At 35.4% G+C, this 16,115-nt stretch overlaps 1 protein-coding gene across 1 annotated transcript in view; it reads right to left on the bottom strand.

Annotated features, from left to right (window-relative positions):
• CTTNBP2 (cortactin binding protein 2) overlaps window positions 1-16,115 on the bottom strand; it is an 80,783-nt gene that overhangs the window by 22,517 nt on the left and 42,151 nt on the right. Inside the window, 7 exon segments of the mRNA XM_017817885.1 lie at window positions 101-196; window positions 1,581-1,856; window positions 4,202-4,319; window positions 7,244-7,498; window positions 8,613-8,763; window positions 9,210-9,309; window positions 14,712-14,915. Coding sequence (XP_017673374.1) covers window positions 101-196; window positions 1,581-1,856; window positions 4,202-4,319; window positions 7,244-7,498; window positions 8,613-8,763; window positions 9,210-9,309; window positions 14,712-14,915 — 1,200 coding nt within the window.

Genomic DNA, 16,115 nt, shown 5'->3' with positions numbered 1-16,115 from the left:
GCACTGAAGAAAAAAAACAGTAGCAAATGATTCTCAAAAGATGTATTTTATACAGAGTGTCTTAACATTCAAAACTGAAAAATTATGATTTGAAAATTACCATACAAAACCACTGTGATATGCTCAGCTCTATTGTTCTTCAAAAAGTCCCATGGGGGCTGGGAAAAAATCTGACCTGTTGACCACGAAACATTTCCTGTTAAAAAGAAAAAATAAAAGAGATATTCCCTGTATCTAAATAAAGTGTCCTATGCTCAAATATATTCACTTGCTTATGAAGATTGTGTGCATACGCTAACAAATTTGACAAACAAACCAGTTCTGTGTATGAGATGTACTAAATCACACTATTATTTGATACACAACTGAGGATACTGATGTCTTCTGTCAACAGAGACACATGTTTAACATGTTTAACAGCTAGCCTGTCTTTACATCTTTACATGTAAAATAGAGTAAAATAGGAAATTTGCCCAGTCTAATGTGAATAGAGGTTTTTTTGGCTGATGGGCAGGTGGAGGAAGGAAGGAGATTTAAGATGAACTACAAGAATTTTCAGAAACCTACACAATTGTTACCACTACCACCACAATTCAGCTGATTTCTCACAGTTTTAAAGATTTCTCTTTTTTACCTTGATAAATGAAGTTATATAAAACAATAGTTCTGTTTACCTATGCCAATGATTTACAGTCTGTATTTACTGTATATTCTGGATGTACTGTAAAGATGCATTGTGGGCTTTGCTTCAAATTGCTTTCATAGTAACACAGAATATCTTGAATTGGAAGGGACTCACAAGGATCATCCAAGTCCAACCCCTGGCCCGGCACAAGACAGCCCCAAGAATCGCACCCTGTGCCTGAGAGCATTGTGCAAACACTTACTGAGCTCTGGCAGCCTTGGTGCTGTGACCGCTTTCCTGGGGAACCTGTGCCAGTATCCAAACACACCCTGAGGGAAGAACCTTTTCCTGAAATCCAACCTAAACCTCTCCTGACACAGCTTCAGGCTGTTCCCTCGAGTCCTGTCACTGGTCACCACAGAGAAGAGATCAGTGTCTGCCCTTCCTCTTCCCCTCACAAAGATGTCGTAGACTGCAATGACGTCTCCCTTCAGCTTCCTCCAGGCCGAACAAACCAAGTGACCTCACCCGCTCCTCCTATGGCTTCCCCTCAAGGCCCTTCACCATCTTAGTTGCCCTCCTTTGGATGCTCTCTAAGAGCTTAACATCCTTCTTATGCCGTCGAACCCCAAACTGCACACAATATCAAGGTGAGAGTTTTGTTTCACCTGTGATACTGATTTCTCCTCTAGAGTACTAAATTGAGTAAAGGACTACTTAACACAGGGCCTCATGGTCCCCAAGATTAAAGTGCTTAATGAATTGTGCCATAAACACAGATAAAAATAAAGAATGCTTTCATGCCAACAGTATTCAAAGGTACATAGCTAGTACTGGTCTTTCTTAGTCTAAGCTTTAAAAGATCCAGAAATCTAAAGATATTTTTATCTTACAAGATTTCACCAATTTAAGAAAACCCCCAGGTTTTGCTCTTATATTACACCAATATTGATACCTAGTTTGACAGATAATATACTGCTTGCACTGAGGCCAATATTGGATTCTGCAGCACTGTTAAATGACAGGTCTTCTAGGCTCCTCCATCCATCAGAAGCGATTGCCTGGAAATGGTTTGTCACTGCCTGACTCACTGCTTTTGAAAAATCATCCCATGACGTCTGCTTGCGGATATTTAAAGCACATATTGTGTTTTCTGTATCAAATTCCTCTGTACCCCAATGGGCTAGTTCAATGCCACTGACTGAAATCCTTACAGGTACATTAAGAGCATCTGTTGAAAAACAAAATACCAACAATGAGAAAAACTGTAAAACTCAATTTACAATAATCCCATTATTATAGACCAACATCTAATATTACAAAGGAAAGCTACAAAATAACTCCTGCTATAGAGAAACAAATGGCAAAGCGCAGCACAGATCACCACCACAACATCAAAGCAGTGATGAAAATATCAAGGTATCTATTTTTAAAAAAAAAACAAACCAGGATTATTATGCTTAAATAATAGGAAGCAAAAAAAGCCATACTTTTTATATTTCCTCTTTACAGACTAGTTGCTTATAAATTAAGACAGATGGTGGACAGTGTCTTAATATTTTAGTTTATTGTTGTTGTGCACATTTTTATTACCAATTCAGAAAAGAATTTTCTGGCACTAGTGCACAAGTGGAAAACACAGCTGAGCCAAACATCTTTAAATAAAAAGCTAAGAGCTAGGAGAAAAACTTCACTTGAAAGTGTATATTTTATTTGGTATAGAATAAATTGACAAAATATTAAAAAGGGAAATAGGAAATTTACATGCACATTCTAGAAACAATGAAGTTATTTTAAATCCTGCTCTTTCGAATACAACTCAAAAGAAGCAGCAGTCTCTGAGGATCATTTAGGTTACTAAAATTGAAAAGAAACTATCTTCTAATTTTCATGCCAAAACAATACCTTTCAGAAATTATCCCTGAAATTAAAAATAAGTACACTATTAAAAAAATAATCAGCTTATTATGAAATCTTGCAACATGATCTTGGTTTTGCTTTTGTGTTTAGAAGCCAGATCTTCAGCTGATACAAACCAATGAAGCTTTTCTGATGTCAGAAAAGCTCTGATTTAAACACAGTAGCCTACCATAGGGAAAAGATTACTCAAAGGCATCCTTCAGATGTGGAATTGTGAGAAATGTATCAAAGGCTTGCCCTTCTGATGGCTGGACCTCAGGGAAATGAGCATAGACTGTAAGGAGTACAGAGGGTTCTCCACGAAGAAACAGGCCCCTAGGACAGAGGTACAGTAAATGTCTAAACTTCACTGCATGTGACCTCTACAGCAGAGCTGGCAATCCTGGCCCCCAGTCATTCCGATCTCTCGCAGCACATCCTCCTGTCCTACATGCATGTAATTCCTTACAATGAAAACCTTACTGGACTGTGATGAAGGCAGAGAATGGTACATAGACACCTTACCCAAAATCCAGTCCTGGCTTTTTAAGGTGAACAGAAGAGAAGGGGAGACCAAAGGTTCTGACCTGATAAAAGCAGTTGGATCCATGACAAGCATGACCAGAGAAACAGAAAGCTAAGACTGATGAAAATAATACAAGCATTAATTTAACAGGCTACAGATTCAGCCATCAGAAATTGCCTTCAGTCCAATAAAGAAGATGACCATGGAGAAGTTTCTATCAGAAAGTAAGCTGTTCCCCTCTGAACCTGCAGTAAAATGGTAAGAACTGAGATTTATAATAGCTGAAGAGGAAAGCCAGAAGCAGTAGACAGAAAGCTTTGCTAATCAGGGAACTTAACTACTCACATCTCTATATCCCACAAAACAAACACAAAAAAGTACATAAATAAAAAGCATACAAATCTACAAAGACAATACTTTTCACTACACAGAGAAATATAGATATATTTTTCTCTGAATATATAGATATAAATACATCGAGATATATACGGAACTAGTGAGTGGATGGATTAAGTCCTATCTCAAGAAATACACGGGTCAGTTTGCTCTACTGAATTTTGAGAAAATTTACAGAAAAGGAAGAAGATAACAGGTTTCAACTGAATAGCCATCTTCTGACAGAAGTTACTGATGTTGGAAGGAAGAAGTTGTTCAATGTTGTCTCTAAGACATTTTTGAAGAATCAAACAAACAATCCCCTCAACAATAAACAAGTGACAAATAAAACTAAAACTTAAAAAGAGATTCAGATGTGACTAGATGATTGTCTTAGCCTGAAGAAATTTGACAGTTATCCACCACTAAGTGACTACTTCTGCAAGAATTTGAAGAGAAGATAAGAGGAGGATAATAGCTTTGGAAAAAGTAATTCTAATATTAAATTCAGAAATTTTAAGAGAATATGGATGTTTGCACATGTACAATATGTACCATCTTTTCAAATGGTTTAAAAACAAAGATATGAGTCATTTAATAACCTCAAACAAAATTTTATCATATGCTTTTGCAAAATTTGAAGAATAGAAACTTGCTAGCTTAAGGAAACTTAATATCGTGGTGCCGTGACAACTACCCTTTCCATATTTCTCATTTTTGTCCCACAAGTTCTTTATTAAAAACATTTCTATATAGTGCTGATAGCATTTACTTACTTAAGTTTTCTAGGAGATGTTTGCAATCATCAGTGGCAACATCATGCAATGTTCGATTACACTTATCTTTTCTCTCAGCCTCTAGTCCACCATGGCTACAAAGGATTTCTAGACAGTTCTGCAAAGGTAGGAACTGTATTATTTGCTTGTCCATTTGCTGCATTAAAGTGTTCTACCAATATGCAGTTAGACTCCTAACTGATATTCTTACACGTGCATTTCCAAAGATAATCAGCTACGGAGTTTCTATAGATGAAAATCCAAATGATGTTACACAGGAGGTTGAAAACGAGAGTAAAAATATTTTATAGCAGACCTGAAAGTCTCAAATTATGATTTTGAAAAAGCAGAACATACACAGCCAGGCTTCTACAGTCTCCAAGCTGATCAAGTGCTGATCAGTTGAATTAAGAAATTCCTAATATCTGGTCACTAGTTTAGGTATTCATAAGGAAATAGAAGCCCATCTACATAATCTCGTTTGAATATCTTGGGCTCAATGTTCAAGTACCATCAAATAAGCAATTCTAAAGTTTAATCAGACTAATAAATGAATCTATTTAGATAGCAATCCATAAAACCAATTTTCACTTTGCAATTAATCAAGTATGAGTTTCTATCACGCCTGATATCTCATTGGGACACAGAAAAAGAGTCATTTTAAAATCACCTTGCAAGCCTCTTCTTTGGTAGGTAAACCTGAATTTCTGCAAGCATAGTAACAATGCAGTGAAATAAACCCACATTTTTATTAAGTCAGAATATAAACATCTTGCGGATGCCAACAACATGATGCCCTCTTAAAAAAAGTCATATACTCATCAAAAGGAAAAATCATTAAAATTTGTTAGAAAGATGATATCATATAAGTTTGGATTGGTACAATCATACTGTAAGATGTATAAAAATATTAAAGGTCCCATAGCCATATTTAAAAAAAAAAAAGATGCCAACAGAAATTATACTAGTTAATACTGTATTAATAATCTCTGGGGTTAAGCATAGCAGGGAAACAAAACCTTGAAAACACAGAGAAGCAGCTATTAAGTATGTTGATGCAGAACAGTGGCTTCTTGCAGTTTTGGCTAATGTTTTGTAGCTGTTCTACCAGAAACTTTTGTCAGTATATCTGACATCCTGAGACCTTTCAGAAACATAGCACATATTCAAGGTATATTTGCCTGTGAGGTGAAATTTTACCAGGCTGTAGTTCCAGCACTTGCAATTGCTTTTAAAAAATGGATTAGTTCACTAAGTTTGCCAGAAGAAAATCAAGCAGAAAAAAGCATGTATTTTCCTGCCAGGTTAGTTCATTAATGTTGACTATCAAATGGGAGCAATGAATAGCAAAGACAGCAGAAGGCAGAGGACTGAACTGTGAGGCTGAATGTGGGAAGTAAAGCAGGAAGAAGTGGGTCAGAACAAAGAAACAAGCCTATTTCCTTAGTAAAATGAGGATTTTTGTTGGCTCTGTTGCCTATGAAAGAACAGCTAAAATGTCCTAGCAGAAAGCATCTGTAAAGAATGGCACCTATCCATCTTGGAACAAAAATATGCAAGTGCCAGCACTGCTTATATGCAGCTATCATATGGTAGAATGAATGATATGCAGTGTAGATAATGGATTAGAGAATGAAGGCAAAGTGTTAACAGCACTTGAAGATGGCTATTTTAGCTTTTTAATATCCCAAACATACCTCAAGTCAATAAATGCATTTAATCAAATACAATTTTATAAAGTCTCTGCAACATTAAAACCAGCAATCTGCCTGCCAGCTATATACTGCCTTCATCACCTAAGAGACTAACCTCAAACAGTTGACTTGGAGTGTGCTCAGAAACTCAAACCCTTGATTTATTAATGAAAGATATACATGAAGACTTCCAGTGTCAGAACCTTCAAGAGATCACCTCAAAGCAACTTTTAGACAGAAAATGAAACCTAGCTTCCAAGTTCCTGAGGACTATCTTATTGCAGAAAGAGCCAACATATTGCACATTAAGTATTTGCAGACTAAACTCCATTTAAATTCAGATGAGTGGAAACCAGAATAAGAGTCTGCACCTGCCTAAGAGACACTGGTAATGGAACACTGACTTTTTGTAATGCAAAATACTGAATAGCAGCAGTGGCTGGTCCCTAAAAAAAACGTAACTTAATAAAGTGAATCTTAAATCTATATCTATTTTGAATATATCATAGTACATTTAACAGGAAAAAAATGTACATAATGACAGATACTGAACTAGGCATGTAATCACAAGCTGAATTTTGAAGTCTTAGACTATATTTTCTTAAAATTCACTCTCTTCTGTGTTTAGCATCCTCCATTTTCTTCCTGGGTAAAAATTTCACGGTAAGATCTGACTGACAGCTGTCATATAAAAAGAAGTCCTTTAAACAGTCAGCATTAGAAGTGCATGGCTTCTGATGTCAAAACCTTCAAGTAATACTCAATTTCCAGAAATCTTCCTGTTTGTCATCAGTAAAACCTGTCAGGTCATTCTCCATGTTATCAGTTAACCCAACCCCCCAAAAACATACTCACTGCCTGCCAAAAAAGGCTGCCTGAAATAATAAATTAAACAATGTATTACTGCACAAATCTGATTCTCAAATTGCTTTCCCTCTCCTTCCTACCCACAGGAAAAATTGTGCATAGCTAAATCATCCCTACCTATAACTGGAAACTATGCCCACCTAATGTACATTCATAAATACATGACACCCATTGAATTGGCATTCAGGGTGGGATTCACCTCACCTTAACTTTGAAAACCTGAATCTCAAGTAATGTTTTGTGTTTTTATTGTTGTCCACAAAGAAACAAACATTTAAATAGGACAATTCACCCCATTTGACACTTTGGTTCTGGGGTAAATTGTCCACTAGTAGTATACTTCTGTCTTTGTTAAATCAAGTGTGCCAAGAAATTAGATAATAAACTTCGATTTGACATCTAAATTTTAATACTTCAAAGATAAAAGAATTTATCCTGCCTAAATTCTATCAAGTTACTGTAACTTTTCACACAGACTGACCTTAAAGCCTTTTGATGCTGCTATGTGGGCAGCAGTCCAACCCTCTTTGTCAGCATGGTTGATGAGATCTGCAGAAACAACAGGCTTTACTCTAGTGCTGTAGTCATCTTCTCTCTTCTCCAAACCAAAGTAGTCTAAATTAGGCTCTGCATCTGCCAAAGAGTTCCTGCTGTTTGGCTCTCCATAGTACATAAGGAGCTTGAGACTTTCAACATTACCAGAATCCACTGCTGCGTGAATTGGTGACCAGCCATCCTAAAAAAACCCAAAATCAAACAGCACACTCACACCAAACACATAGAAAAATGCTTGCAGACTTATATCAGCAATGAGTCTGAACAGAAGTTTCTGTTTGGAAATTAAGAAGATAAGCAAGGGGGGGTGACATAATAATCCTTTGGAAAAACTGTTGCTTGTATGTTTTTGGGGTGGAAGAAAGAGAAGGGAGAAAATGTAACAGAAAGAAAATTTTACAGCTTTCTCCAAGGACAGCCCAACAAATAAAGTCTTCAAAATTTTTAGAAGAGTCTAAGTGATACAGAACTTAGATGCTGGTAGTAAACTGCTTCCTTATAATGTATTAATCTAACACGATTCTAACTATCAATATTATTTCATTTTGCATTAATCAATCAGTCAGTTTCATGGTTTTGACATTACAACTTTCTCTCATTGCAAGTCCAATATATTTACTTTCCAGATGCAAAATAAATTAATGATAAAAATTTTAGTGTAATAATTACAGGAGGAGCAGAATGTTCTGTGAAGCTACTACTTCTTGTGCTGCATTTTTGGACAGCCTACCATCCACATTTATTGTCATGTTTACGTAAGGGTCTTAAGAAAAACTTAGGAAAGCACCTGAAAAAGGCAATACATAGATGTTAATTTTGAGACAGTCCTACTCCCCTTTCTCCTCTAGATATAATTATTTTTGCCATTTCTCTCATTTGTGATATATGAGATGTTACAATACTGGCAAAAAAGTTTTGAGGTGTTGTCCCCTCAAGGACAACAATAAAGCAACCTAACATAAAAAGTGGAAGCAAATCCCTATTTTCACTTCTGCACTTCAAAAATAAGTCAGACCAAAAAATTTCTGTTTTACAAATGCAGTGCTGGAGAAAAGTCTGCAGCAAACTGCAGGTAAAATCTCAAATATGTAAAATGATATGAAAGTCACATAATTTTGGAGATTTTAGATAATATACAGTTTTTAAAAAGCCAGAAAGTATCATGAAAAGAACAAAATACTATTTTCAAATAACACAGTTTATTCCAGCTTTAAAGAAAGCTTCAAATAAATATTTTAATGTAAATATTCAGTACTATACAAGGTACTTTAACTTTACGAACTATTTTAACTTACATTGGTTTTTACTGTTCGATCTGCTCCACCTTCCAACAATATCTTAACACAATCATTATTTCCATTTTTACAGGCCAAGTACAAAGGTGTCTGTCCTCTTTCAGCAGCATGGTTAATATCAGCCTGATACATAATTAATAATTCTGCACACCTACAGCAAACAATAAAATAGTAAAATTGTCTTATATTTTACATCCAAAACCTCTTTATAACTTACAACATTTAAATATTTTTAATAAAGTACTGATTTTACAGATACAGATCTACTTGTGATCACCCCACATAGACAAGTATAATTTTATAAGATAGGTATAAAGACAGGTTACTTTAAACCTGTAAATCTTAAACTACTGTAGAGATATTTAAAAACTGTGAATGTAAAACACTGAATTTCACAAGCCTGATAAGCATTTGATGACAGTTGCTTAAGAAAAACCTTCAGCTGAACAACAAAAAAGGCATTTAAGAAGATGCTTTCAATAAATTAAAGTTAAATGCATTTATACCTAAGAATGCAACAATAACGTAATGAAAAAAGTACTAAGAATATAAAATAGAATAACAGCTGATAGCCAAAATCTCAAAGACTTCACTTACTTGACATGTCCCTGGGCAACTGCTGAACATAAGGGCGTAAAGCCATTTTTATCAGCAGCATCGACTTGTGCTTCTGCAGTCAGCAGCAATCTCACACAATCTAAAAATGGAGCAGAATCATAGACTGAGTCAACAAAACCGAGCAGTTAAAATTATCAGAGGCTCAAGGGGCAACATCAGCCAGTCTTTTGGACTACAGGTCACACACCTTAGGGGACAGGAAGAAGTTTGCAGGGCAGAGGTGAGACTTGACTCCCTGGGGGCACCACCACCCTTTTGCAGAAGCCTTAGGTTGGGTTCTGCTGGGATTCGAATACATGCCCACTGCTGGCAACTCCCACAGTGTTTTTACCTATTTTACCTCCAAAGTGGGGAATCCTGAATTATCCAGGAGCCCCTAAAGGCATCATTGCCTACTGGCAGTCAAGTGATAAATCCCAAATACCAGGGCCACAGAGGAAATGTTCACAAGCCACACATAAGCAACGCACTGGTCAGTCTTGTTTTAGGACACTTTGATTTAGGAGTGCAGTGACAAATCAAATAAGCTGACAAACCTCCGCAAACCGTTCCCATTCATATATTTCCAAAGTGACATGCTACGAATAGTACCAGCCTGATTTCACCATCCCTACAGCTAAATTAAGATAATTAATTACATAGTAATTAGACTGCTTTTCATCCACAAATTGGAATATCATTTGATGCAATTAAGTTTGAAGAAAATAGTTAATCTGCTCCTCATTCTTGAAATTGGTTCTAGACCAAAATAAAGCAAGTCCTTTTTAATTGAAACTATTACTTGGAAAATAAGCTCAGCTACAACATCATTTATAAACTCCTGACCTGTTTTCTGAGCAGGCTTAATGAATGCTATTCCAGCACTCAGCAAGATCATGAAGCCAAGCTTTGCTGATGAAGTTTATCTCTAGACACCAGAAACATATATTAAGAATTACTTAGAAATCTGACTAATCTAAACCACCCATTAATGTATTTACTCCCATTATAATTTTTTCAAATATTAATACAGATGTTGGGAGTTTATAATTTATTTATTGAATAAATAATTTAATATTAAGAAATAAGATTTTAAAACACTCTACCTTATTATATTGTAAATTAAGATTAATTTTGAAATAAGTAATCTGATCTGAAATGACTTTTTTGTTGTCATTGTTGTTGTAAAGTTGGTTGTCACAATAAGCTACCAGGACTTGATCTGTAATATTTTTTTAAGTCACAAAGAAGCTCTCAGTTAACTAACTTACCCAGTCCTTCCAATTGTAAGATAATACCGACTTAAAATAAAATTATATTTTCGTTTGCTTTTTAACTCAAAAAATACCTCTGCTAAGAATGACCTAACTTTTTTTCTTTTCATAATCATTCCCAGTCTTATATTTAATGACTAACTTGAAAATACAGATTCCTGCTTGACATCCTGTAATATTTCTAAAGTTTATGAGGGATGTTGTAGAAATTTTCATCTAGCACTTTCAAGTATTTGACTAGAATACTCTTCTGTTTCTTCAAAAAGCATATGTTAGCCATGCAAAAGCCATGAAGAACACACAGAACAAGACTACCTTTCTAGAAAGCTACAGTTAATTCATTTATTGATTGGCAGACCATTCAGGTGGTAGCTTATCTCTGTGAAAATACTGTTTCTGAAGAAGTTCACTGAAAAGAGCTGTTTAAGGGGAAAGTGTGGGCATGAGGAAATACAGCTACTTTCATAAGGCACACCACGTGAGTGAAAAATCTCTACAAGACATGTTCTGGTGGCATGTCAAGTAAGAAAGCAATTATCTCCAAGAAGCCTGGGTCCTCTGTATGGACTTTTTATTGGGATTTGGGTAATTTGGGTCACTCCAGGCTCATTAACTCCAGTTCACTCCTGTCTGCCACAGAAATGATCAGCAGTGGGGAGCACTGGGTGGAAGGGCAGGCGCAAGACAGACACTGATGTTATCACTCAGTTAAAGGTTTTGGTCAAAATAAAAGCAAAACATGGAAGTGAATTAGCACAAACACCTGGAGACTTTACTGCTCTCCACCACAGCCGGGTAGTTAGTTCTTCCAGAGTGCTGGCAAACACCATGCAGATACATCCGGTGGCTTGACAAAGCTGACTCCGTGTAGCTGTATGTCTCTGCACCTCACTCCTTTCTACTTCCCACATATTCCAGTTTTTTCCTATCACTCAGGGTGCCACAGCCTCCAAATACTCAGGACAGAACAGAATCAATTATATCATAAATGCATATGATTAGCACATAGCTGAGTCCAAAGGATATTATTATTCTCTTCACATCTCTCAGGTTCAGGAACTCTTTATTGTTTCATTCTGTCTTTCTCAACCACCTCACATGGCAGAGAATGGTCAGGATTTACAACACAATACAGTTATGCAGATCTATTAGCTAAGAGAACTACTGTACATGTTAAGTGCATAACAGACAGAAGTGGCTTCTGCTTTGCTAATGGATCAAACCAAGACAGCCTGACAAAGCAATCTGTTCAGCTATCCAAATCTAGTGATTAAATAATAAAAATAACAGTTTCCTCATGTCCATTCAAACACAAAGAAAGTGTCTATTTTTAGGGTGAAGTTCTCTCTCTCAGACCTACAGAATTAGGGACAGTGTGTGTCAGAAACAAAGCATCTGCTATTAACTTTACGAGCTGGAAAAATGCTCTGCTGCAGCTCTCAAAAGGCAACAGTTTACAAGCAGTAAAGCTACATATTTTGCAATAAGGATTAATTAGGACAGAATATTTCAGTGCTCTCTTTTCTTGTGTAATTCAATTTTCTCTAGAGAATGGGCTGAGAGCAAGCAACAGCTGCTGCCACCATGCTGGTTACAATGTGCTCTACCATTTTCTAGTTATCTACATGTCTCAAATACTGTATTTCTTCACTGAAAATGTGTGGAAATCATTCACTTTTCACTCTTCCCACACTGTCTGCAACATGGTGTTTGTTTCTGAAGGAAGGTACTCACTATGATTGCTCTTACCAAGTTTAGAGTTACTCTTTTCTTCTGGCCAAATCTTTCCCAGGAGAAATAGGAAAATCTGGTTAGTTGACTTAGAAAGGTCCTGGAAATCTCCAAATCCACTTAGTCACTAACTCCATTTTGAAAACATTCACAGTAAATTAAATCATGGTGTCATCACCCACTAAGTTAAGCTTATGTGTTAAGTCTTATGTTTACACTTGCTGATCTTAAGGGTCTTTTCCAACCTAAGTGATCGTCTGATTCTAAGGAAAAAAAAAACCAGTCAAAAGACATAAACTTACCACTGACAACCCTACTCAACACAATGAAAACTATGAACAATAAATTATTTTATATTTAAATTAAATAAATGTCATTTCTTTCCTCCTGGTTAGTTAAAAAGAGCCATTGAAAAGAACTTTTAATAGTATTTATTTCTATTCTTTGTTTCTTAAACCTATATATCTTTACATAAACTTGATTTTAAAACTCTCCATTTTGAATTGTTGCATATATCCATGCACTTGGGAACAAAAGCAAGTAATGAAAAAGGATTATATATTATAAGCACAAAAATCTTCCTCCAAAAATATTATAATGCTATTATCAATTTTCATGTAATGTATTAAGGAAACATCAACAGTGCTGCTGTGTGATTCTCTAATTCAGAGTTCACACAATTAATTCAGTTGCTAAAATGTGATGATCTGTACAACAAAAGTATTTTTGACATCCTGTCAACTATAAATAGAAGAGTAACCTCTGTAATATATTTTTTATCTTAAAAAGTAAAAGATACTAAACAATTACAGGATGCATATGCATGTGTTTGTTTTTATTACTGTGTTTTCACACTTCTGTCAAGTGCCTCTTGTATTTGAAATTTTGACAATAAAACAAGAAACCAAATTGCCTTTGCTGTCAGTAAGAGCTGCTCAGTAATTGTAACTGAAAATTGGGGTATTTTCTTTGAAACATTTTTGGAATACAAGATGAGTAAAGAAGAATTGGGTCAATTTTGATCTCCCACAAAGACCAGCAATGATAAATCAATGTAAGCCTAGAAGAATCCACTGAACACCCTTTCAGTGAGGGGAGAAAAATAAATCCACACAATATAATAAACTCAGACTCTTAATACTGCAGATAAAAAGTTGAAAAAAAAGAAAAAAGCGCAAAAGAAAAAAAAAAAAGGGACTTTTCCACTATTTTGAAGATTTTGGCAACAGGAAAGAATCTATCAGGTGAAAAGGCCCAGCTGTTTCTACAAAATAGGCCACAGCACCTAGGCAAGCAAAGACAAAATATATTGTTCCAAGCAAAGGGAAAATTCCTCCTTCCATATGCCTGGTAGCAAAATTAACCCTGAACATGTCAAAAAAATATACACTGTATGCCTAGCTATGGATCTTGTATCCTAACTTTACTTTTATTTTTTAAAATACTTGAGAAAAGTTATGAAATAGTCTCTCAAAATACTATTTGGAACACTGGGTCAAGGTTTTCTAATCATGTTACTAACAAATATTTTGTTAAATAAAAACCACAAAGTACTCCTGAAAGCAGTGGCTTTAATGGCACTATGTTCCACCTTCTACTCTGAAATAAAATCTTGCCTTTACTAAAAATAATGGAATTTTTGTTATTGATATTGCTGGATTTCATCTTTAGTGTCCAAAACAGCACAGTGATATTACTTGCAGTATAAGAAACTAGGAGATTTTTACATAATTAGAAAAAACTACAGTAATGTGCACTGGACTTCTAAAGGAAGCTGCTGTTCAAAGCCTTATGTTAAAAGCCTGAAAATTATTACTTGGAGTTTTTATCCCTGAAATTCATATCTAACATACTTGCTGCATTTCATAAATATATTCATAAAACATGAAGACTGATTGTTGAAAGGTTCAAGGCAGAGGAGAATTGGGGTAGTGGGGGAAGAAAAAGAAAACTGCTAATTTTCTCAGGAGAGCCTAGAGAACAAACAAAGGCTATTTCATTTATTTCAAAAATAAAGACAGTTCATTTTATTTCCCAAGCAACACACTATTCTTCCATCATTTTCACTGCTGCTGAAGAAGATCAAAACCCTGGTGATGACCTATTCTTTCCTGCTTACTCCCTGGAGAGGAAAGTTCTTTCTTTCAAGTTGCCATTGCTACAAAAGATCTTTAGTTCGTCACAGAACAGGGGGTGATGATATCTGGTGGCTTTTTATAGGAAGGGAGTAGAGAATTAGAATGGATGTTCCTGCAGAATGCTACCACAAGCTATTTTCTTTTCAAATGCTTTCTGTGTTACAAAATTCTGCCTCCAGAAGCATTGCTTATATATATGCTATACCATACCATGACTTTGGTCATATAAATCTATATATTTCAGTTTCAATTTCATATTTTTAAGAAACATGCATTTGACCTAATTGAATACTAAAAACTTATGAAATAAGCTTTCACGACTTTACATGGATGCCATGATAAAACTTAGTATAATTTACCTGTATGTCCATTCGTAGCAGCAGAATACAAGGCAGAATAGCCATCTTCACAAGAGTAATTAATGTCCAGTCCTTCTTCATTAAGCAGCATTGATAATAAAGTGACATTTCCCTGGGCAGCAGCTTGGTGAAGAAGGGTGGGCCTGCCACCCAGGGGGACAGGACCACCACTTGTTAACAAAGGGGTTAGGGAGGAAGACCAGCCTGTGAGTTAAAGCAACAGAAATTAGATGGAAGACACATAAATAAAGGCCTGCATTTTCTGTTTTCTTTTAAAAGCTAAAAAGTACCTTCAAAATGACAGCGATTGTTAGTTTAGCACAAGTTTTATGATGATGCTTTGTCTACACATTAGAAGGTATTCTGAAAAATAAAACCTGCATTCAGGGGTGACAGTTGTTAATGCAAATGAATGGGATTTCATTACAAAAGGTCAATGTGGAACCTGTTATCAACTGCAGATGGATGTCTCAAAAAAATTATATTATTCAAATTCAGAAACTAACAAAAGTTTTATACAAGTTTTAATTTATTTGCAATAGGCTGGGAAGATTTTTTTTAAAGTATCTGTAGAAAGGTTTTCAAAACAAAGTACTTATATGAAATATTATCCTCCTCACAGTCTTAGTGTAAATTTTAGTATTTATATGTTTAATATTTATATAAATCACTTGCAGTTAAAAACATAAATTGCACAGAGAGCCCTTAATGACTTAGGTGTCTTTCAATAAGTTTGAAAAAAAACTTAGAAATCATTTACACAAATAATACAGAAATAACTGTATTAATTATTGAACCCTACCCTAAGGGAATGTTCCTTTTACTCAGCGATACTTAAACAACATATTATAAAATGCTCCAGTGTGAATGAATAACGGGTTATATAAAATTTATGAGTGAAAGCTTTCAAGTCACCCCATTAACAAAAAATATTCAATCCAAGGCTCTGAAAGCTTAGGAGTTGTTGTTAAATATGCTGTTGATTACTTAGCAGCTTTAGTAGGGACTTTGTTAAGAATATGAAGTTTGCTGCATAAGGCATGGAATATTTTGTGCATTCTTCCTTGATCAAGGACTGCAAGAGAAAATGGAGAAAGGTGGGTTTTATAATTTTTTCACTATTACCTTTAGAAAATCCACATTATATTTATCTCTTGAATAAGTAACTTTGGCTTCTGTGGCCACAAATAGGCTACTATATGAGGCTGAAATCTGACAATACAAAGCAAGTTTTATGCAGCTTTTAATGTGTTTTTCAAATGTCCAAGACTGAAGGGGAGCTGCAGGGCATTATCTTCAGCTCCATTCAAGCTGATCAAGTGCTACCCAACTTCAACACCTTGAACTAGAAATAGTACATGGCAGCAGCTCTATTATGCCATGATGATCTCTTTCACATCTTGG

The sequence above is a fragment of the Lepidothrix coronata genome, unplaced genomic scaffold (assembly GCF_001604755.1).
Source record: "Lepidothrix coronata isolate B3197 unplaced genomic scaffold, Lepidothrix_coronata-1.0 Scaffold63, whole genome shotgun sequence".
Lineage (NCBI taxonomy): Eukaryota > Metazoa > Chordata > Aves > Passeriformes > Pipridae > Lepidothrix > Lepidothrix coronata.
The sequence above is the reverse complement of the archived record's forward strand: the minus strand, read 5'-3'. Positions and strand labels throughout refer to the sequence as shown.